The sequence below is a fragment of the Taurulus bubalis genome (assembly GCF_910589615.1).
Source record: "Taurulus bubalis genome assembly, chromosome: 12".
Taxonomy (NCBI): Eukaryota; Metazoa; Chordata; class Actinopteri; order Perciformes; family Cottidae; genus Taurulus; species Taurulus bubalis.
Window position 1 is genome coordinate 15,337,843 of NC_136600.1, and position 24,392 is coordinate 15,362,234.

At 41.5% G+C, this 24,392-nt stretch overlaps 1 protein-coding gene across 1 annotated transcript in view; it reads left to right on the plus strand.

The window, feature by feature from the left end:
* The window catches only part of cadm4 (cell adhesion molecule 4), a gene marked incomplete at its 5' end in the record, with an annotated part of 150,211 nt that overhangs the window by 114,743 nt on the left and 11,076 nt on the right, over positions 1–24,392 (plus strand). Inside the window, 5 exons of the mRNA XM_079227236.1 lie at positions 1,312–1,458; positions 7,894–8,181; positions 11,058–11,219; positions 13,023–13,113; positions 20,742–20,914. Coding sequence (XP_079083362.1) covers positions 1,312–1,458; positions 7,894–8,181; positions 11,058–11,219; positions 13,023–13,113; positions 20,742–20,914 — 861 coding nt within the window. The remainder of the gene's footprint in view (positions 1–1,311; positions 1,459–7,893; positions 8,182–11,057; positions 11,220–13,022; positions 13,114–20,741; positions 20,915–24,392) is intronic.

The window sequence follows — 24,392 nt, forward strand, 5'->3', positions numbered from 1 at the left end:
GTCCCCGCGGCCAACACTTTTTTCCAGGGAGAGAGGAATATGCAAATAGTTTGCAAATTGGTAAATACTAGTTTGAAGAGCCTGGCAAGCTGATGCTCTCTTCAAGGCAATCACATTCCACTGCATATGGCTAATTGCGCATGCATCTACGAGTGGCGGTGTCTATTGTGTTCAGCAGGATGTGAGTCAACAGTCCGACCCACAAACACGGAAGGCGCTCCAATCAGAGCGTAATCAACCTCCTCATTACTGACTCCTCAGCAACATAAAAGAGGCTCCCTGCTGTTGCTCGGTACCCTTGTCTAAAAATATTGGGTTTACGGGCCAAACAGGTTTGCTTGAAACATAATGTCCTGAAGTTTCTGCGAGTGTCAATGCATCCTGAGTGTGTGCACACACATGAATGTTCATACAGGTGTCTTCGTGTACGAGCATATTCATTGCCAAAAATGGTGAGTGATCCCCTCCTTAGCACTTTCCAAATACCTTTCATCAGAACCATTACATCGGAATAATGGTGTGTAATCAATTGGTTTAGCTTGCACCTGGATGAGAAATGGCATTGAGAGTGTGTGAAGTGCCTTCGAGGCTGCCGAGATGGTCTCACTGCTCTGCACTTTTCCCACTGAGGCGATCCAAGATTCATACGATAAGGCCGCAGTTTAACTATTAATAATGTGCACACATGTGGCAGGGCCGCAGTCCAACCTGTGATCTGTTTGTTTGTCTTTGTGTGAGCGTGTCGGTCTATGTTTATGTGTGTCCATGCATGCATGTGTGCGTGTGTGTGTGTGTGTCTAAGTTCAAGACCGACAACCACTTAGAGATTTAATAAGGCATTATGTATTCAAATGTGTGTGTTGATGCATTCTGTTAGCTTAGCCAGAGGCAATAGGCCTTTTTGTATGTGCATGTTTGTGCATGTAAAAAGATGAATAGCAGTCATTAGATGTATCCTTATTATAATCATAAGAACTCATTGTTCATAAGGACCCACTTTTACTTGTTGAGTCCTTCAGTGTATTTTCTCTTGCTCTCAATCTCTTTATCTCCATCCCTCTGTCTCCTCCCTTTTCCTCCCCCTCTCCGCTTCTGCCTTGTTGTGTCCATATGATGAATAGCGGGTAAATGAAGGATACTTTAAGTACCTTACTTTGAAAGGTTCTATCTCAAGTGCGGTGCAAATTAACATCTTCTTCGCCACATCTGTTCCTACATTTTGTCCCTCTCCTCTTCTCTCCCTTTCATTCTCCCTCTTCCTCGCCCACTCTCTGTATCACTATATTAACGTCCTTATTTTGTCTCCCTCAGCTCGTTGTCAGGCGGTGCAGGCAGAGAATGTGACAGTCTTGGAGGGAGGTACAGCCGAAATCACCTGCCAACTGCAGAACTACGATGGATCAATCGTGGTTATCCAGAATCCCCGCCGACAGACCCTCTTCTTCAACGGCACGCGAGGTGTGTGCACATTTGTCCCTGTTGACAAACTTAATCTATCCGTGTCTACGCATTTGCCCACAGTTCCATTTTGAAGCGAGCCTTTTAAACACATTAGCAATGACTCACCAACACTTGCACTTTACATTTTTCTTATTGCAAATGTCCTCGCTTTGCCTTTGAAGCGATTCCACATTAAAAAGTCAGATAACCCCAGAGTTAATTTAGATGATGGTTTACCGCTCTGCCCCAACAGTGTGACTGCTTTAACTGTTTTAAAAGCAGAGTTCAAAGCTCTCTCCATAATCCACTTGTAACCCCTGTGATGAGATCAGAACTTATTACAGCTCCTAATTACAGCATGGCCTTAGCAATCACATGTTTTTTTTAAAGCCGCTCTATGGCAAATTACCATTGTAACCAATATTATAATAAAGGCACATCTCACTGTGGGCAAACACTATAGTACTTGCCACCTTGGCCAGATTTCCTGTTAGTGCTGAAACATTTGATCAAAAGAACAATGATCAAGGATATCAAATATTGCCTTTGAAATTTGTGTTAATTAATTGGAGCAACATTTTTGCGTTATGTTTTGTGGTGCAGTTATTTAAGTCCTAGGTAATCGATTTGATACACTTTGAAGACGACAACTCAAGCTTCAGGCAATGGTGTAACATTGTGGAAAAATTGATTAATTTTAATATATTCTGATAGTTTTGGTTGTTAAAGAGACCACGTCAACCAGCGGATGTTTTTGGTTCGGGTTTTTAATTATTTATACCGCCCGTCAAACCAGCTATAGTTATACCAGTAATTGGCAGTACAAAATTTGTGAATGAGCTCCCCCTTCCTCCAAGTCATATTCAATGCAAAAAAAGGCACTGGATTGTCAATAAACAGGTACAATGCAATAGCCATAAAAACAATGACCAATTAACTAACAAATCAGCTGCCAATTGTAAGTAAACTGAGGCTGGGAACAGCACAGCTCTGCACACACATGCAGCTCACATATTGTATGCTAGCAATGATGTTCTTCCACACAGCAGTTTTTCCCAAATGATATCCCAAAACGCTGTTGAATTGATCCAGCATAGTAATTAGCGGAGACAGCTCAATCAGTTATACAAAATCCTCTAGATAGAGCACCTGCTCACCTATTATCAGAAAAGCTTGGCACTTCATAACAGTGTGTCTTTTATATCTACATCCCAAGATCTGCTCCTCTCGGTTCACTGGATGGTCAACCCACTCCTCTCTGACACACTGCTACAAATATAGTTTTTATTAGTACTGATTCTGAAAAGGATTGTTCTGTTTATATATTTATGTGTCAGGTGCTAATTTTCCCAGCAGCATTTAGACTCACAGAGAGTGTGTTTGCTGAGCTGACTTCACTCAAGCTGCTCGTGCTGAATGGGGCTGAGTTCCAAAGTACCTTATTAAATGCTCACTAAAAAACCCAATGTATAAAGATTCCACGTTATTATTTTAATCTCAATCTGCTGCTGTTACCCGGGCCAAATTTTTTAACTGTGATTCAAAGACAGTTTAATTGTATTTAATTGAGTTGAACTGACAACGGCATCAGACGGCCAAAAGTTGAGTTCCAAAATGTTCTGTTTATTTGTCTCATTGTTTTGAGCCTGTGATTGATACAGAACTACTCAGCTGCAAGGACCATGCAAGTGCCAGTCTCACACTGCCTTAACATGGCTGCATATTCATCGTCTTTCCAGTATGGAAAATGGCAAATAAATTCAAGTGCTTAGGAGTATGTTGTAGCAAGTGTAGTAGCATAGTTGAAAAAGTGTCAAAAACACCCTTTATACAATGTATATGGCAAAGACAGGACACTTAATTATTAATATTGCTACTTTGGAAACATCCATGTATTAATGAGATTATTTGCAATAGATTATAACCTCAAAGAAACAAACCCATCTTTGTCATATTTTCATTGTTTTGGTTTAATACAATATTTAATACACTCTATAACTAAATGTTTTTATTCTGCATAAACTATTATAAATTATAGAAACTATTTAATTAAATAATTAAATAATAATTCCTTATTTTCTTTAGTATTTTTGCCTAATCTATGGTGACTATGCAATGATGATTGCTGGGTGATATATGTATGTTGATGTTGTCCAATGTCAAGTCTCTATTTGATCATGTGACGAGATGATGCCTTATAAGGCCAAGCTGGCTGACACACCTGCTAGCCGAGCGAGCCGTCTCTTTACAAACATAAAAGGGGCAGTACGAAACGATGAGACAGAAAAGAACAGGATAAAGTAACAAAGCTCCCTAAATTAGATTAATTTGGCAGCCCACAGTGCGTGCTTCATAACCTGTAACGAGCGTGCACGATGTCCCATCATAACCACCAGTATACCTGAACTGGTATTTTTAACCACAGGAAATAAATGCAAACTCAAACACATACTTATGTATATTTGCTAACATATGCCGGGATATTTTTATACATGACAGTTTATGCTTGAACACATTTTCACATTTCACAGCGCTTGTAATTACATTGATTTAACAATCAAGTCTTCCACACTCCCCTCGGGAACCGTCTCTGTCAAAGCGGGAGTCGCTGAAGATGTTCTGCGCAGTACGCTGAGATCAAACTAAAATACTGACGACAAAAGAGATGCCTTCACTGTTCACTGATTCTGATTGAACGTTCAAATATGTTTGTTCTACACCTCGAGACGAAGTGGCCTTAATTGGGTAACTTGGGTTGTAACTTTTGGAAAACTCACTTTCAACTCCCCCCACCCCCCGATTCTATCAGGTCAGACCGGCTGGTAAGTTCGATTAAGTATTTAAACAGAGCTCTCCTCCAAGACATGGACTCACACTCTTCGTGAAGCCTAATCAGAGTGGGGAGGAAGACTGTGTGGAAGTTACAGTGAAAGAGAAAAAGAGAGAATAGAGAACAGAGTGGGGGTGAATGAGACGACGGGTGGAGGGCTAAGAAAGACACAGCAGCAGACAGAATGAGGAGAGGGAGCGCCATGTGATGGAGAACGAGAGACAGCTCTGGGAAATGATCCAAAGGTTAGGCAAGGGATAAAGTATAGATTGCTTCCCGTAACTAATTTGGCTCCCGTAAGCACGGAAAGGCCTCATCGGGGACATTTTCTGGGAGCGTAAATTACATCTCACTCTGGCTTGCTCTACCTCCACGTTTACTCCATCACTCGCTGTAGGGCTCTTCCATGTCTGCCTATTGCCCATCTGCCGCCCAGATATCAGGCCGACAAACTAAAGCCTTTCCGTGCCGAGCCATTCCACACTAACTGCACATATAGAGGCGCTGATGTAAGTGCGGTGAATTAGGCCGCCTTGTTTTGCAAGTGAGCGACCAGCCAGCGGTGTGTTTTATGTGATTATAGGGACTGATGGAACTAACCAAATGGAGCCTTTCTCCTCAGTGGTCCATGTATCTCTTTCTCCCCCTTTTGCCAACTCTTCTCAGCATGCAAATGAGATAGGACAATAAAGGTGAACTTGGACTTGAACAGAAGTCTGACATTTAGTTGCCATTTAGTGCAGTTTGCAGTGAGGGAAAAAAAAAGATGTACCTATCTGTGGGGAATAGCTCACTGACGATGCTCTCGCTGCCATCCGGTGGAGGGGAAATTTTGGGGGTAGGGTTGAGAGATTAGTGTGGTATAGTTCCAGGAACATTGGACTGGCTCGATCGCTCGGGGCCGCTCGCTCTCAGTCCCCTGTGGATTTCTGCCTCTATCTATACAATTTTTTTCCCGCCTGCCGCATTATGTAGTTATATTAGACTATTTTCTCATTCTTTCTTCCTCTCTCTGTCACACATGCCAACGCACGCAAAGCCAATATCTATACCAGAGTGTCTTTGTTGTGATGAATTTTGCCACGAGATGGCCGGTTGTTACATCGGGGATGTGTGTGCTGTTCCCTACGTGAGCCAAAGTCAACACAAAGGAGCGAAGAGCGGGACGGAATAAATTTGAGATGGAGAGTGACGGAGAGGTTTCACAGTCAAGTCGATACAAAGTGAGAATGAGAATCTATGGACATCGAGCCACTGTCACCCAGGCTGTTGTTAGCATTATTTGTTATTATCAGCATTTTCTTTGCTCACCATTGATTTGTATTCTTTTCTTGGGGAACAAAAGGAAAGTTGTTACATGTTCAACTCCTCTTTACGCTTTCTTCTCTTTCTTCTTTGTGCATTATGGCGTTCGTGAGTGTAGCTCATTGGTCTCAGGTCCAAGATTGGCTTTACTCCTCTTTTTCAATTCTCGGTTCTTTGGGCTTCGTTGTACACTGTGTACAATGTGTACAATTGTAGTATTTAGCATGTCTCTCACTGACTCAAAGAGGCAGTGCTACTCAATGTAATAGCTTTCCTAAAATTATTTTTGATTGTGCAATAAGCTTTGTTTGCATAGCAGTTTATAAAAGAGTTACCAAGTGCTTCACAGCCAGTAAAACAATAATGATTAAAACCTAATAAGATCAACAATACAAATGACAGACACTAATTAGAATTGGGCTTACAGATGAATAAAACAAACCGTTACAAAGAGAATGAATGAATATGTTTTAGTTTAGGATGGTCCAATCAGTGCTGGAGAAAATTAACAACACTCTCCCTCAAAGCTGGCAATGTGAGAACCAAGACATCTGTTATGTTGTATCAATGTACAGCCTGGAGCTGCTCCATCGAGACTGACTTTGCAAACTTTCTCTGAACTTTTTATCAAACTGAGCTTTAGATTTAGCAGCGCTATCAATTCAAGAGCAGAAAATGGTCTCGGGTGCTGTCACAGCCACTATTTCTCCCATGTTTTGCAGTTTTTCCTCTGCAGCGCTGTCCATGGGAGTGACATCACAAATTAGAGGGTGGCGAAAAAAAAAATTCTTCTCTTGTTCTAGATAGAATGGATTGTTTGCTAATACAGAGCAAACTATAGTGGGGCAAAGGGATGACTGATTTTAAAGCCGATGTCATACCACTCAATTAAAGCAGCCCTTGCACAATGTATTTGCCAACTACTGCCTGTGTAAAGGTCAATGTACAGTATTTTCAGTGTACTATATTTGTCATAAATATATATATATATATATATATATATATATATATATATATATATATAAATACATACAGTATATATATTAATAATGAACACAAAAGATGGTGTTATTGATGCAAAGGGCCAGCAACCAGGTCCAGCCTATGTCATTCAACTACAGAGAAACAGCGCGAGCACCCAACTATGCTTTCAACCGTGAAAGCAATTGCAGCAACTGTCAATTTCTTGGCCTGTAAGTGGCAACGTCAGCCGAACTACATCTACAGGTCTGAACTGATATTACTTCCCTGTAGGTGGTGTAGGTTTGCCTTAGCCGGCCACATGAATCTTTTTTCAAGCCATTCAGAAAAGTCCAGTGTCTTTGGTCATTGACAGTTGTTGCTTGACTCTTTTTTCCCTTCCAATTATAGTTGGAAACAAGAGTCGGGCCAATTAGGAGGGTGCAGGTAAAATGTCAAAAAATGCCCGGAGCCTTTGGCTATGTTGAAGCCAGTATCTAGCTTAAATGAAAGTGAAGTAAAAGACTGGAAGGATCTCTTTCTTATCACTCTCCGAGGGCAAGCTACCCGCTCTCTGAGCTAGGTTATTAAAGGTGTAGGATTTGATGACATTTAGTGGTGACAGTGCAGATTGCAACCAACTGAAACGTTAAATACCAGCCTTCCAGAAACAGAACTTGAAGACAATTTCAGGCTAAATAAAGAAGTATAACAGAATGTTAAATCAGTCTGATTATCTCAACTTGGCATAAGAAAACAGCCCCCATTTGTCGATAACCTGCAGCGTGCTAAATGGGATTGTAAGGGAGGTATAAACCCACTCCTTGAGGTGCTTCACATCTGAAAACAAATTCAAAATAAAGCTAGCAAAAGCCTGCCAGTAAAATGTGTTAATATATGACATTTACTTTGTCAGTCTTAGCTCGTGCATGTGTCTGGTATTTCAAGCAAGAAAAGTACCATGACAAAAACAATTCCTAATGCTCTCTGTCTGTCCCTGAAGCGTTCGAAAAGAAATGAATCAATTATACTGACCCAAGAGTAAAACAATTTGTTGTTTCTGTTTTCCCATTGTTTTCCCCGTTATTCTTATATACATGAAAACAGTATGTCGCTTTTATTTTAATTCCGTCTCACTTCACAGGCAGATTGTGATTATGTTCAGTGACTGATGTACTCACCTTCCTTCTCCTTGTTCTTGCCTCTCTTCCTGTCACTCACCCCCCATCTTCACTCCCATCACACCTCCCCTCTTATCCCTCCCACCTCGGCTTCCTCTCTCCACTCCCCTGCTGCGTCACTTCCTCGTCCACCTCCATCTCACTTATACTCTTCCCATCATCTTTGTCCACCCCCAGCCCTGAAGGACGACCGTTTCCAGATGGTGCTCTTCTCGCCACGGCTGGTGCGCATCGAGTTGACCAACGTCAGCGTGTCGGATGAGGGCGGCTACTTCTGCCAGCTCTACACGGACGCCACGGACCACCAGGTGGCGACACTCTCTGTGTCGGTGCCCCCGGAGACGCCCACGGTGGAGGTGAAGCAGGAAGCCGTGGAGGGCGGCGAGGTGGAGCTCACCTGTGTGTCGCCGCGCAGCAAGCCCGCTGCCACCCTGCGCTGGATTCGTAACGGCCGTGAGCTACCAGGTACCCACACATGGACTAATGGACAGCTAGATGATTATGAGAGATAAATGAGGAAACTAATAGGGGAATATTGGGCAGGTGAAGTGAAATGGGTGGATAAATTATCACAAATTGAGTCCTGAATAAAAGAAGGATGAATAGATGGGTGATTGATGGATAAATAGAGGGAATGGCAGATGGATGGGTTGATGGGAGCAAGTTAAGATGGATGGATGGATGGAGTAGATTAAGGTTTTGACTGCAGGGCTGCCAAAATCTCTCCTCTCCTCTCTTGTTTCCATGATTTTGATCAAATGTTCTTTGCAATATTTATAGGAGACGATTTAGTTTCAAATGATCAAACACACTTTTTGAGACGTGAATTCTGTTAACTTTTCTTTCTCCGTTCCTTCGAGGAGGAGTCATAAGTTCACGGAGCAAGTATTTATCCACGTGTGTTGATCTATGCGTTGAGAAGGCTGACATCAGCAGCAAGTATTAGGAAGATTTCAGTGCTTTTCTGTCTTCAATCCGTCCACTAGTCAAACTCTTTCTTTCTCTATCAAAACAGACACACATCTCCCTCTCTTTTATATACTGAATATATATATATATATATATATATATATATATATATATATATATATATATATATATTCCTCACTATGCTCTTGAAAATGATATTTCAAATATGTTTTATTTGCATATAGCTGACAAGTACTCAAGTACTCCATTACATGAAATGTTTTTCTTTCTTTCCCACTTTCACATAGAGACACTTTAATTCGCCAACATCTAACTCTCCTCACTTCTTTGCTTCTGATAAATCTATGAGCCATCCATCAGTCTAGTACCTTGATCTATCCTTCTTTCTAACTCTCTGTCTGCCTTGACTTCTCTCAGTTAAAGGGGCACTTCACTCAATAATACATCTGAGACCAATCTTTCCCTTGCCTTCAGTCTGTTTGACCCCCGAGAAATGAATTTTTTGCACTCCGCCGTTAAATCAGCATTTGTGTATAATATGTTTTGATTTTAATTCCTCATTCCTCAAAAACCTTGTACAGTTGACTAAGCACGAACAAGAAAATACTTGGACTTGGAGACTAATTTATGCAAAGCATCTCTGACTCATTCTTATGGCTATTTTCTTTTTTCTATTATTCAATTCATCTCAGATTATTAATAAATACAGACAATTTTGTTTAAAAGTAAAAGTCGCTGCCAAATGTGTTCTATTATTCATCAATTCACTCACCGCCCTCAAATAAATCACACAGACCAGATGAAATAGTGTGAGATAATCTGGTGTCAACAGTTTTTGGGACATGTACTGAGCAATGTTTTGCCGTCGTCTCCTTTACTTTCTATTTTTGTCTGACGATCAACGTCACTTTCATCCAGTCTCTTCCCCTCTTCTGTCAGAACACGCCTGTCAGCGTCATTCTGCCTCTGCCCTCTCTGTCCTTCCCCTATGCTCCTTCCCTTTCTTCTCATCTAATCTCCCTTTCTTTTTTTTTCCTTTAATTTTTACTGGTGACAAAGACTTGACGCTCCTCAGCTTCGTTATCGGTTGCAAAGGGCTTTAATAGTCAAAGAGACAGAGAGGCCACACTTCCTTCTCGCCGCATCTTTTTTTCTATCGCTCCTTTCCTCGTCCTGTTTCCTCCCTTCTCTTCCTCTTCTCCTCCACTCTTTTCTTCACCTCTTTCCTCCCTCCTGCTCTCCTCTTATTTCCTCTTTTTTCCTAACTTCTCCTTTCGTTTCCTCTCCTCTGGATTTCTCCCCTCCCCCTGTTTATTCTCTTCTCCTGCTCTCCTCTCTTCCCCCTTCTTCCTGTTTCCTCATTTCATCGCATTTCCCTTCCCTCCACTCTCTTTTGGCCCTGAGTTAAATGAACTGTGACACTAAAGGTTAGAGGCAGATCCCAACAGATATGAGTAAGCACTCTTTAATTAAGACACTATCTTCCCTCTGCTGCCCTATTCCTGCTCATCTGCACCCACCGCCATCCTCTCTCACGCTTCGATTGGGCCTGCTCTCATTTACTCGCCGGCAATAATTGAAAACTCAGCGCGATATAAGTAATATTTTTGTGTTTTGCCTCAACAAGCACAAACTCCCAATACGTGACCGTGTCACCCGGCTGTTCATCCTCCCTCGTTCTGTCTCCCCTCCGCCTCTATTCTCACATCTTTCCCCCACACTGCATCTGGCATGACACTCTTATCGTCCTCTTGCATGTCTGGACTTGTTTCACCGAAGCCCTCCTCGCCCCATCCCCTCTCAATCAGGCCAATTTTGCTGCCCTCTCTCTGTCTATGCTTGCCTCTCCTTTGACTTTCTTCTCTCACCCTGGTCCTTTGACGCCGCCTTCTCGCCGCATCTGGCTCAGTTAAAATCTCAATTCGGTTATGCATATCCTCTCTTTTATCCCTCGCTCTCCCCCATATCTCTCTCTCCCTTACCCATATAGCTCTCTCTTTCTCTTTCTTTCACTCAAGCTCACACACAAATTATTCAGTTGATTTGCCATCTGCAAACAAACAGTTCTGCTGCTCATAATTGCCATGAAATATAGATGGAAATTGCGTTCTCTTTTACTTTCTTATTCCGTCCTCCACTCATCCTCCTCTCTGCGGATACCTGGTGCTCCTGAGAAAAAGCTCATTCATCAGTTACTAACTTCTTCTTCCTTTCAGTCTGTTCACTTCTTCGATCCACATCTGTGCTCTCCTCTAAATGTCTCTTCTATTCCCTCCCCGTCTCTCTGCCTCTCCCACCATAGGTGTGATGTCTCAGCAGGGGAAACGGAAGAAGGGGCATGTTTCTTGGCCACCCACCTGTCTTCTTTCCCTCCATCATCTCATCCCATCTTTCTCTCTCTCTCTCTCCAGGTGTGGTATCTCAGCAGGACAACGCGAAGACATTCAGCGTGTCCAGCACCATCCGGATCTCGGTAGAAAGGAAAGACAACGGGGCGGCGCTGAGCTGCGAGGCGTTCCACCCAGCACTCGGCGGGCAGAAGAGGATTCGGCACTACCGCCTGGATGTGAATTGTAAGTCTCTTCTTCCGGCAATGTGTGTGTGTGTGTGTGTGTGTGTGTGTGTGTGTGTGTGTGTGTGTGTGTGTGTGTGTGTGTGTGTGTGTGTGTGTGTGTGTGTGTGTAGGTGTGTGTGTGTGTGTGTGTGTGTGTGTGTGTGTGCGTGTGTGTGTGTGTGTGCACTTTACATCAAAGCGCTTTCTACCCACCTTGGAAACAACAAGTAAAATAATGTTCATTGCCAATTTTATTTTATATTTTACTTAAATGCCAGCAATATTTTTTCCCTGTGAAGCAGCCTCATATTTCAAATGGTGGCTTTCTAATATTAGATAGAAGCTCATTTATACACAGTCCAGGGTTTTACCAGGGATATTCAAAGACGCCCTGTATGAGACCTGCTCTCATTAAAACCTAATACCTACTAAACTTGTCAAGCAGAGAGCTGGCAGAATCAGGCCTGCGGCCAGACCCTGGTCCTGTCTTGTGGTTTAAGCAGCTAACCAACATGAGCTTAGAGAACTTGGGTCACATTACTTGCCGAGGTGCAATGATCCCAGTACTGTTATGGGATGGATTGATGTATTTTTGCACAAATTGGTATGCTGTGAAGTCTTCATTTGAGGCAGGCAAAAGCAAACAGTGGAAATACTGACAGATTTACATTTATAATTGGCTTAATTCTAATATTCACTCAGGGCAACAAGTTCAGATAGAACCATGTTTTTATTTTAAGCTGATTTCACAATATTTTCTCAAATCTGTAGACGGTTAAGAGGGATTAATCTTGACAGCTCTAATCTATATCCTTGGAAAAGTATGATGAAATTCATCATTGAATATATTAATATAAAATGTTAATCCATTGTGTTTTTTTCTATCCCATCAAACATGTTGAGTTTAATTCTATTACTTTAGTTGAGACCTTTCTGTCTTTTTTTTATGTGAGGGCAAACAAAGACTTCTCACAATTCAGTAATGATTCATATTTAATGATGATATTCATTGTTATCTGCGAATGCTTTTTTGAAGTTCAGAAAACAAATTAACTCACATCAATTGAGAGGCACCAGATTGAGATTTTCAGTCAGTTGATCCATCAATATTATTTATTTTCAATGAAAGTTGATGCTAAAAGTACGCATAATAATAATTTTCTCCACCAACGTCAACAAATAGTCAATTAATCCATTTGTTCTCTCCTCATATTAGTTTTCCTGCCAGTATAATGTGACTCTCATCCCATATTACATCAACAATTTTGGATAGTCAAACATCCCACAGGCACATATAAATATTTACCGTTGGTGATATTATTTATATGTAGCGAGTACTTCTGCGTCAGTCTTTGAGGACAATTCATTTGCCACATGCAGCCTTCACTAATGTTTGTTGATGGAGCACAATGATTCATATTCAACAGTGATGGTGGTTCCTCCGGCCAGAGAACTGGTAATAATGACCAACTGTCAGCCTGGATTTGGCTTCCCATCGCTCCGTTACTGAAGCCAGTGCAGTACAGCATCTGCTTGAGCGGTGGGCTGCTGATGATAACAGGTGTCTCAACTGTGGGATTGTCAGCTGGTTGCCTTGGAAACAGCTGTTAAAGACCCTTCCTTCTGACACTTTTGCACTTTTCTCTTGTTCCCCCTTTTTGTTCCCTCACCGTCTCGCTCACTCTCATTCCTGATTTTTGTTTCTGCTCTCTCTGATTGTCACTCCATTTTGATCCCTTTGGTCCATTTTGTTTTCTCTTGTGCCTTTCTTGTTTTTATCTCTGACATGCACACTCATTTATCTCTTTCTCTCTCCCCACAGTTGCACCAACAGTCAGAATTGTTCCTCCCTCTGGCATTTTGCGAGAGGGCGACTCGCTCAGCCTCACCTGCTCCGTCTCTGGGAACCCTCTGTAAGTGTGTGTGTGTGTGTGTGTGTGTGTGTGTGTGTGTGTGTGTGTGTGTGTGTGTGTGTGTGTGTGTGTGTGTGTGTGTGTGTGTGTGCGCAAGTTCTACATTGTTGTGTGTAGGTGTGATAAGATGGTGGTACCCAACACATGCACACCTACAGACAAAAAACAGATGTATCCTGTACAGCACACATGTTTTCATTGGTATTGGTATCGGCAGTAAAGGAAACTTCACTTCCCTGGACTCTGGGTGACTGACTTTTGCTGTCCTCTATTGGCTGTCCTCTATTGTGAATGACGGCCTATTTTGCTATTTTAAACATAGTTAAAATATGTTCTCTTTGCAGCTCTTCCTTTGAAAAGTAATGCACTGTAATTAATTCATATCCCACAAAGCCAATTTGTATGTAATAAAGGAAATATCAATTACGACAAACTTCACTTCGGAAGGAGGTCGTGGTGGATATGGTAACTTTATTTATATTGCACCTTAAAAAACAGTTTACCAAGTGCTTTCACCCAGGAGACCACCGTTGGTAAGTAATGCAACTTACGTAGTTATTATAAGGGTTGACTCATGTGCCACTTAACTTAACTTAAGTAACACCACTGACCAAACGTTGACTTATTTGTCACGTAACGTTGGTACTTATCTAACGTTAAGTCATTGTGACCAAAACCATTATCTCACGGTTTCAGGAGGTATGATGAGGGTTTGTGGTTTGAAAAAAACATTGAATCGTAGATGCATTCAGCTTCACCTTCAACAAGAAATGAAAAAAGCACATTTACCAGTTGGCACAAAACGCTGCTTGTGAGGCTTTTTTTGGTATGTCATTGCAGTGTGTTGATGCGATTTCTCACATTCCTCTGAATTCCTGACAAAATAATCAAAAAGTATAAAAGGTTTGTCTCAACAAAGCGTTTGTGCGTGAAAAGCTGCAACGAGTCCTGACAAATCGGCTTAAGGACACACTGAAAGCGTTTGATTGACGGCAACATGCAGGAGGTTGCCAAGTTCAACGCCAATTCTTACAAACACTTCATTTTGTGGGACAGAAAGTATTCACGTTAAAACTGTTTTGGGAAATTGTTTTGAGCTGCTATGAGAATGACATTTAGGTTGTAACCTCATCCAACAGCTGTCAACTGTATTGATTTATTGATTGATTTGTTTATTTTAGTATCCTGCACCATTGGCCCACATGGGCTTACGGGACACTAGACAACAACTACAACCACGATGGCCACATGACTAGTCATAACGAAATAATAGAAAGAAACAGAGAATATACAATTCCCATCCCATAAAACTAGTATTATGATGGATCCAGTGTTCTCTGTCTTAGTTACAGATACTAGTCTGCATGGCTCTACTTTCATTCTGGCAATATGTTAGGGGGTAAACTGTTTACTTGCTTTGGTTCAGTTCACATTTAAGACAGAGCACCTTGTTTAAGTACAAGTGTAGAATTAACTTAAACCCAGAATAATCGCAAAAGTCAGAGTGAAAGGTGCTGCTGTGAGACATGCTGTGTGTTTATAAGTGTTTGCTGGTGATTTTTTTCTTTGTATTTTCTCAGAGCAATTTTTAAAAACAATGAAAATAATAATATTCTTTACATTATCATTGCAGCGGGGCAGTTTGGAAGATTTAAAACCAAGTCTTAAGATGCACACACAGATACAGCCATTGTCCGTCCTGGTATGACAACTAACCAAGTTTGATTTATGGGGAACAGAGATGAATCAGAAAGATGAACTGTGAATATCATGCAGACAGCTTTATTACATAATACTGTTTATTTCAATGTTCTACACACACAAAAATATTGTTTCTATAGTGGAGCTTTCCACTGTCTGCATCATGAAATAGTGTTTTTTCCTGGACGGCTACCAAATGTATGAGAGTAAAGCAGGCCTTCACTGTAAGGAGAACATCTGCACTTTATTAGCCCTCAACACAAATTACAATAAAAAAAGAAATATGAGCGAGAGCATCTCCCTCTAAGTAGCTTAAAATAGCCAGCTGCATGCAAGAGATCTTCCCCCATCTCTCTTTATTGTGTGTTGTTGCAGTGAACACTAAGTTGACCTCTTTCTATATAGTTACTGTCCCACATAATTCCAGGGGCCTTCCTTGGAAACCTCAATTAATTACCAAGTACTACTAATCTCCACAAACTTCAATGTATTCCCTATAATTACTGCAAGATATGTTGGTACTTTCTAGGAACCATCCATAGCTACTTTGTATCATCTCCTTTCTAGGAAATGATTAGGAAATAGACTATCAAAATTAAGTACGGCCACATGCCGCCCTCCACAAGTGATGAAGGCCCCCTTTGGGCCATTCAATTAAGCATGCACCATCCCTTGAACTAGAATTGAAGTCAAACCAAGAGTGTTTAAATATGACCCATGTGAATTTACTCTCGCAAAAAAACAATCAGGATGTAATTGTAATCATAACAGCATAGTAACTCAGTATTTCATCACAACCATATATATACAGATATACAGTGTGGGTATATATACACTCACCTAAAGGATTATTAGGAACACCTGTTCAATTTCTCATTAATGCAATTATCTAATCAACCAATCACATGGCAGTTGCTTCAATGCATTTAGGGGTGTGGTCCTGGTCAAGACAATCTCCTGAACTCCAAACTGAATGTCAGAATGGGAAAGAAAGATGATTTAAGCAATTTTGAGCGTGGCATGGTTGTTGGTGCCAGACGGGCCGGTCTGAGTATTTCACAGTCTGCTCAGTTACTGGGATTTTCACGCACAACCATTTCTAGGGTTTACAAAGAATGGTGTGAAAAGGGAAAAACATCCAGTATGCGGCAGTCCTGTGGGCGAAAATGCCTTGTTGATGCTAGAGGTCAGAGGAGAATGGGCCGACTGATTCAAGCTGATAGAAGAGCAACTTTGACTGAAATAACCACTCGTTACAACCGAGGTATGCAGCAAAGCATTTGTGAAGCCACAACACGCATAACCTTGAAGCGGATGGGCTACAACAGCAGAAGACCCCACCGGGTACCACTCATCTCCACTACAAATAGGAAAAAGAGGCTACAATTTGCAAGAGCTCACCAAAATTAGACAGTTGAAGACTGGAAAAATGTTGCCTGGTCTGATGAGTCTCGATTTCTGTTGAGACATTCAGATGGTAGAGTCAGAATTTGGCATAAACAGAATGAGAACATGGATCCATCATGCCTTGTTACCACTATGCAGGCTGGTGTGGTGGGGTAATGGTGTGGGGGATGTTTTCTTGGCACACTTTAGGCCCCTTAGTGCAAATTGGGCATTGTTTAAATGCCACGGCCTACCTGAGCATTATTTCTGACCATGTCCATCCCTTTATGGCCACCATTTACCCATCCTCTGATGGCTACTTCCAGCAGGATAATGCACCATGTCACAAAGCTCGAATAATTTCTAATTGGTTTCTTGAACATGACAATGAGTTCACTGTACTAAAATGGCCCCCACAGTCACCAGATCTCAACCCAATAGAGCATCTTTGGGATGTGGTGGAACGGGAGCTACGTGCCCTGGATGTGCATCCCACAAATCTCCATCAACTGCAAGATGCTATCCTATCAATATGGGCCAACATTTCTAAAGAATGCTTTCAGCACCTTGTTGAATCAATGCCACGTAGAATTAAGGCAGTTCTGAAGGCGAAAGGGGGTCAAACACAGTATTAGTATGGTGTTCCTAATAATCCTTTAGGTTAGTGTTTATATATATATATATATATATATATATATATATATATATATATACACATATACATATATATACAGTGTCGCACACTGCCGTTCAAAGGTTTGGAGTCTCCACACTGGAGTAAATTCCTTCTATAATGACTTCTTTAAAAGATAGAAAAAAGAATAATTCAGAAACCAAATGTGTTATTTACATTTGTAATATTTTTGGCCCCAAATGTAGAAAAATAAAATGATTAAAGGATGATTATGTTTACTCGACATCCTCACAGAGTTACACGCCAGGGGAGAATATTGTTTGAATCCTTTTTTCCCCCAAAACACCCTTTGATTTATTTATTTTTCAGTCGAAAAAAGCACAAGTGACCCAAAAACATTATTAAACCACAACAGTGCTTGCATTTGGGCTCTAAATAGTGTGGGTAGCCGTTTTGATTTGGGTCCCCTGCAGTCTACTCAGTGGTGAGATTGAATAGCTTTAAACTGTGAAGTGTTAGTCCGCAGTATGTTCAGTTGATATTCTGTGATCAATTCCAATGATGCTAATCCGACACTAAACTCCTGCTTTGTATTTTAACATTTTAAGAATAGCTTTGCTTCAGCAACACACCTAATTAATACCTACCTAGTACATCTAGTATATTAATAGTATATTAATACACCTAGTTAATAGTCTATATTTGTTCTTATTTAAAACTGGTCACATTTGCTCAGCTCACCGTTCCTCTTCACAATGACCGGAGATTTCTTCTATTCTTATTCAATTGTTGTTTAAAGGGATCTTTGTCTCTTTCTGCCCTATTTTGTTATCATGTACAAAACAGGACTTTTTGCAAACCCTTTATACAAATAACATCTATTTTATGGACTTTCTACAACCTAATGAAAGACTGAAGTAGTCTTTTTTTAGCCATCTGACTGAAGAATCAAGCTTTTGTGGCAGGCGATCCCTAACTTTAGATCGGCAGAATCTATATTTATACATAAAGATAAGAATAGAAGTAGAAGAAAATTGATAATAAACTAATAAAGTAAAAGTAATAAATAAAAAATTCACACAGGGAAACAATGTAGAACATATATTGGGACAGGTATGAACAGCTATTCTCATAAACTTCAGATTTCCCAATGGAGCCTCTCATTATTAGACATCATCTCTCTGGAACTCTCTTTCGCTCGAACCAACGGAACGAAGGGATGTACAATTGACACCTTGTCCAAGGCACTGAAGAAAGTTAAATCAAGTTATATAACCCAGACCTGACATTTAGTGTTTGATGGACAAATAAAAACCACCTGATCCATATTGTATTGCATGAAGGACAGAGAGAAACTAAGCTTAAGACAGAGGTTACGAGAAGAGCGTAAATGTGAACATGTCATAAACTTGTATGTGACTCTGTGTGTGTGATAGTAGAGCTTTTAAAACCAATCAGCATTCAAGACTTTTAAGATCCAGCTATGAAATAAAGCCTTTTTTCGAGTGTGTTCGCAGCCCTTTGTGCACTTTCCAGAAGGGTATTGGGTCCTAAGCTCTTAAGCCCTCCCCTAGATGGTCCGTCTGTCTGTGGGCATCAAGTCCACTAAAGCTCCCAGTAAAGCTTCATGCGGCCAAACTGTGTGTGTGTGTGTGTCTGTGTCTGTGTGTGTGTGTGTGTGTGTGTGTGTGTGTGTGTGTGTGTGTGTGCGTGTGCGTGTGTGTGTGTGATGACTTAAGTGAAATCCCACAGTGACTGGCTGAGAAGTGTATTGGCTAGAGCCCCACTAAAGCTTTGTAACGGCTGGTTGGGGACTGTGTGTGTGTGTGTGTGTGTGTGTGTGTGTGTGTGTGTGTGTGTGTGTGTGTGTGTGTGTGTGTGTGTGTGTGTGTGTGTGTGTGTGGGAGTGTGTGTGTGTGTGTGTGTGTGTGTGTGGTGTGTGTGTGTGTGTGCATGCACAAGTATGTGACAGTGAGAGATGGGAAAGTGGGCCACTCTGGACTCTGACCCTCATCTCACACTGGACTACAAACACACTCATACACACATTGCTGTCCCCTTGTCGCCCTGCCGCTTGCTCTCTGGCCTGTTAAGTGCCTGTTAAATATTAATGACCAATTATATGCCACGTCCTTTTGGTGGAGGGTACACTCATTGTTTGTCTGTTATTAGGAGGAGAGATGGATATGATGTCTTGTCATTTTGCTTAATTACCCGCTTATTCGTGTGTTAATGTTTGAAGAAATTACTGTGTGTGTGTGTGTGTGTGTGTGTGTGTGTGCTAGAGAGAGAGAAACCTCAGGAGATTCTGTTAATGTGTGTTGGATGATTGAAAGAGTGTGTGTGTGTGTGACTAAGCAAGAAAGAGGTTTAATTAAACGTCCTAAGGGATTAGAAACTAGATGAGTCAGGATTGTAATCTGGCCAGGGTGGCATGAGCCATGACACTCAGCCAGACACACACACACACACACACACACACACACACACACACACACACACTCTCAGTGTTGTTCGCCAGGATGTCTCAGTAATCCTCGCACCTCCTGTCTGCTTTGCCTTCCCGTCTTTCATGACCAATTCATTTTGTCTGCCTGTTCCTTCCCTTCATCTCCCGGCACACCGTTTCTTCATCTCTCTCCTCTAGCAACACTCTTTCCACCCTTCTTTTTTTCTCCACTCTGCACATCTGACACCCTATTTCTCTCTCATCTGCCCTCCCTTCCCTCCTGCCAAACCTTTCACACCATCACCGCCCTCTGACCATCCGTCTCCTCATAATTGGTCAGAATGCAGCTCTCCTTCCCAAAGCCCTTTTTATACTTTCTTCTCATGTCAACTTGCCCCTGCGGGATTCTTTACGCTCCTTCTTCACCTTTCTTTTTATAGCATCCCCGGTGTCTGTGCTTCAATCCCTTGTCTTCTTTTACTTCTTTTACTTTTTTAATACCCTTTAGCACCTCCAGTTTGACTAAATGTGTTTAAAGGAATACTTTGCCCACAAAATGACCATTTGGATATCAATTACTCACCCTATGTTACCTAAAATTCTTGACGAGAACTTTGTTTTTCTCACATGCCTCCAGGGTGGGAGAAACAGAGAAAGATCTTAATGAATTGAAGTAAATAGGGGCCGCTGTTTTACTTACTTCACTTCGGCATAGCACAGTCTCACACCTGGGCAGGCGCGTTACGAGGTCGAAGTGTTTTAAATAGTAAGGTTTAAGTGATGCCGCATGTTTTTGAGAATTTATGAACATACGACTGGATACATGAGACTTGAATTATACTGCCTGCTTGTATTTCAAAGTGCTCTGCTTGCTTCTGAAAAAAAGTCAACATATTACTAAGTAATGCATTCCTGCAGAACACCTGTGGTTGTAGAGGTAATAGAAAATACTAGTACAATTACTTATGTACAATTTCACAGCATTTAAATGGCATACGGAAGAGGTTGAACATAATAACGTTGCAGGATTCAGTTTGAATATTTGCCAATATGAGTGTGAATTCATGTGTGAGGCTGTGTGAATCAGGGTCAAAGTTTTTTAAATTGGAATTCTAAATTGAACTGGTAAAGCTAATCATAATTAAAATTGCCTACGACTCTGTGTATTCATTTTTCAATTGATTAACTATGAAATGTTAAAAGAAATACATAACTATTTCCCTGAGCCAAAGATGACATCCTCAAATGATGAGATTTTTCAAACCGACAGCCCAAAGATACTCAGTTTACTGTTCTGTAAAGCATCTTCACAGCAGAGGAGCTGGAAACAGAAAATGTCTGACTTTTTTCTATGAAAATTGCTTTCAACAATTATTCAATTATCTAAAGCCAAAGGAATTGATTGGCATATCGTTTCAGTGCTTTTAAACATCAAACCTCTCTCTGTCTCCTCGTCAGGCCCAGGAACATTCAGTGGTCTAAGATTAATGAAACCCTACCCGAGAGGGCCGAGATTTCTGGCCCCACCTTCCAGATTTCCCGTCTCAGCCAATCACACAACGGGACGTACTTGTGCCAGGCCCAGAACAACTATGGACGCGCTGCCGATCATTACACCCTACTGGTGTATGGTGAGTAGTTGACTGACAGTTAATTATATGTTGCAAGTTTTTGTGTGTGCTTGAAAAGTTTGCTCCATTGATTCCTTTTCTCCATTGTTTTCATTCCCAGTTGTAGTTTCCCAGGTAATTGTTCACTGCTACGAATAATTTTTCTTTCAATAGATCTTTTGTTTGTTATATTTCTCGTTCTTGTGTTTAGATGTTATTGTTTTGAGAAATCTTTTAAATTTTATCGATCCTTTTATCTTCCCAGTGTCTTTGGAGTCTGGCTATTCTGGCACTGGGCGACAGACCCATTATATCTTGACGCTTGTCTCATCTGTCTTTCGGCTTTATTTGTTTTCCTGATTCGGTACACAGCAGGAAACCTCTGCTAAACCTCCTCCTGAATCAATGCAACAGAGATATTGATTCCTCAAGAAAACGTAGGCTCCCGCGCTTGGATACTAGTCAGCAACATAATTATTCAGACTATCGCTTGTAAAGAACCAATTTATCTTGTCCCCTGTGACCCAATTCTCTCTCTGGGAATTCAGAGTAACTTTAACAGTCAAATGCAATAAATAAAGATTTGAGATGTTTTGACAACTGAATGAATTCCACAATACAAGCTGATGTAAAGGAGACAAAGACAACAGACACACTGCAAAGCATTACTGCAATGTGTTGAAATCTTGCATTTTACATGGTAACATTTGTTGCATTTAAGATTCAGGCAAATCAACTTTGCTTGTTGCTTGAGCGGAGATATCAGAGGCGGGAGGACGATGTGGGTAAGGGGCTTTTGTTGTCTTTACAAGCTTTCCAAGATGTTGCACCTCGATTCACTGGTGGTTGCTGAATTCTTAATGAAGGTTGACCCAGATAGGCTGCACACCGTGGCTCAAAGAAGACGACAGTGGCGCTTGGAACATCACTGGAAATCTTGTTACCACGATAGTTACTTTTCAGAAAATGTGACAAATTGGCCAACTTTCTCCCGAGTTTGAAGCACATTTTTTGAAAACAAGGTTTTCGATGTGTGTTAATGTTGCGTAATCCACTCATGAAACAACTGAGTAAACTTGCAGTCAAACAGGGACAAAATTAGAATTTGGGGATTTTTAATGGGACGGCAGCAATGCCAGCTCATCATTAGAGGCTTCTATGGTTTTGCATCCAATCCGTGGCCTAATTACACCACTGTCACTCAGCAGATTTACCTTTTTTCATTTTATTTAGGCTGCTCTCCCCCTTCTGAATGCTCCTGTCATTGCACCCAAGCACCTGAATTGCAGCTCAGAAGCAGATGGATGGATGGAGAGAGTAGAAGCATGATATATTATGTAACATTTTTGGGCTGCTTTTGGTTAGCGCCCCCTCATCTATCTACCACACTAACACTCTCTTTCTCTCTCTCACATGCACACACAACAATCACGCACTCTTGTACAAGCACTGCATCAAACAGCACACATAATGGCAGCTTTCCACCGGCATCAAGGGTGGCAACAGTGGCAAGATGAAAGGTGACATCCGCACCCTCTCTCCCGCTCCCGTTGTCTCTCTCTCTGTCTCTCTCTCTCTCCCGCTATCCTGGAAGGTTAGACATGTCGAGCTTTGATGTGCGGTGCCACCTCTGTAGAAAAATGTTCTGTCTTTTTCCCTCCTCCTCAGCTTCCTCCCTCACCATTTTTTAGCTGTCTTCTTCATTTGATCTTCTGTCTGCCATTTCGTCTTTCCTACATTTCATCATTTATCTTTTTTATTTCATGCCGTTTCTCCGTGCTGGTCATCAATTTGATTTATCTTGCTGTTTTTTCCTTCTTCTTCTTATCCTCTCTTATTATAAAAGGGCTACATTTAAAGCAAGGAATCTTGCTTTGACCAAAATCCATAAAAGACCAGAAATCCACATAACCAACATAAGCCAGGCTTCAACTCCTTTGCTCTGCTCCACGGATTTCCAGCAATCAGCTTCCTAAATCCTCCTGCTGTATCCCCGTATCAGTGGTGGTTCGCTGTAGTTAAAAAAAGTATGTACTCGCCCACGAGGCAGATTGTTTCAAACCTTATCTCAAAGAGCTCCGAGATGTTGATTCAGCCATCATATTAATCTGCAGATGCCGAAAAGTCACTTTTGATTTTCCTCTATGCCACAGCTAATAATCTAACTAACGTGTTGTTAATTCTCTCAGAAGAAATGTCAAATGAACTTCTTCATTCAGGCTACGATGTTTCCAGTGATACAAGTCTTTGTAAATGTTTGATTATTATAAAACTGTGTGTTTGCTATACATCAATGCTAATGTGAATAAACCAATAAGGCTGAAGTGAATTATATCTTCTGATGATTGAATACCAAATTCATCACTAAGTATTGAAAATAAATATGATTGCATTCTGTAGAATATGTTAATATGACTCATAACTCTAAAACAGAGTGCTTTTTTCTTCTTCCCAGAACCCACGTTGTTATTGTAGGTGGGGGGTTTTTTCAAACTGTGAATATCTCATTTTGTAACATAGCTCTTTGCTTATTCCTAAAGACTTGCGATAAAAAAAAGATACAGCCTCATTGTTGCTGCTTTTCTTGTGCAAAACTTTTTCTTACACGTTTCAGTCACAACTATTTCAACCTCTCCATCCATCTCTCGTTGTCTTCTCTTCAGTTATTCTCTCTCCTTGCCTTTACTCTCTAAATCCCCATTCCTTTCCTCGACATCCGTCCTCTCTTTTACTCAGCCCGTTGTTCTCGCCTCTTTTACACCTCCTGTCCACTTCCTCTTCCTCTCTCCACTCCTCCCACACCCTTTCAACGGTTTTTCACCTTGCCACCAGTTTGCCCTCTGTTTTCGGTTCAGCTGCAGTTCAGTGTCTTTACTCAAAGAAGGCTGAGGTTTCTTAGAATATAGCACAACGAGCAGTGAGTGTAACTGCATGAGGAGTTGGTGGGGATGGATGGAGGGAGGAGGGAAGGGGGAGAGAGGGTGGGAGGAAGTGATGGAGGGATGAAAAGGGAGACAAGAAGGGCAATGGAGGTCGAATGCAGGTTAACATGCACTACCACAACCAGTCAGATAAACGGAATATTGGTTTAGTTGGCTCCTAGCCTCCCCAGAGGGATTCCCATGGTGCACTGGGGAGGAAGCAAGGTGGGAGCGCTGAAGGATGTGTGTTGTAAAGGATGAGTCGGCAGAAAAGAAACCATTTTATCGCAGGTGCAGAAAAACTACCAGTGCTCTCCCTTGTCTCTCTCCTTCTCATTTCGTGTCAACCTTCCCTCTGCGGGAGTTATCTGCCATCAGGGTCTGTACATGGAGTACAAACTCAGGCAAAAGTGGCTGCCAATTTGTCACAGGTGCTTTAGGCGCTGCCACTTTATGAGAAGAGACGGGCTTAATGTTGGCGCAGGAGAACAGAGAGCGAGAGGTGGGAAACTCTCAGGGGCCCGGGATGCACTGGAGCTGAGCTTTATTTGACTGTGTGTGTGTGTGTGTGTGTGTGT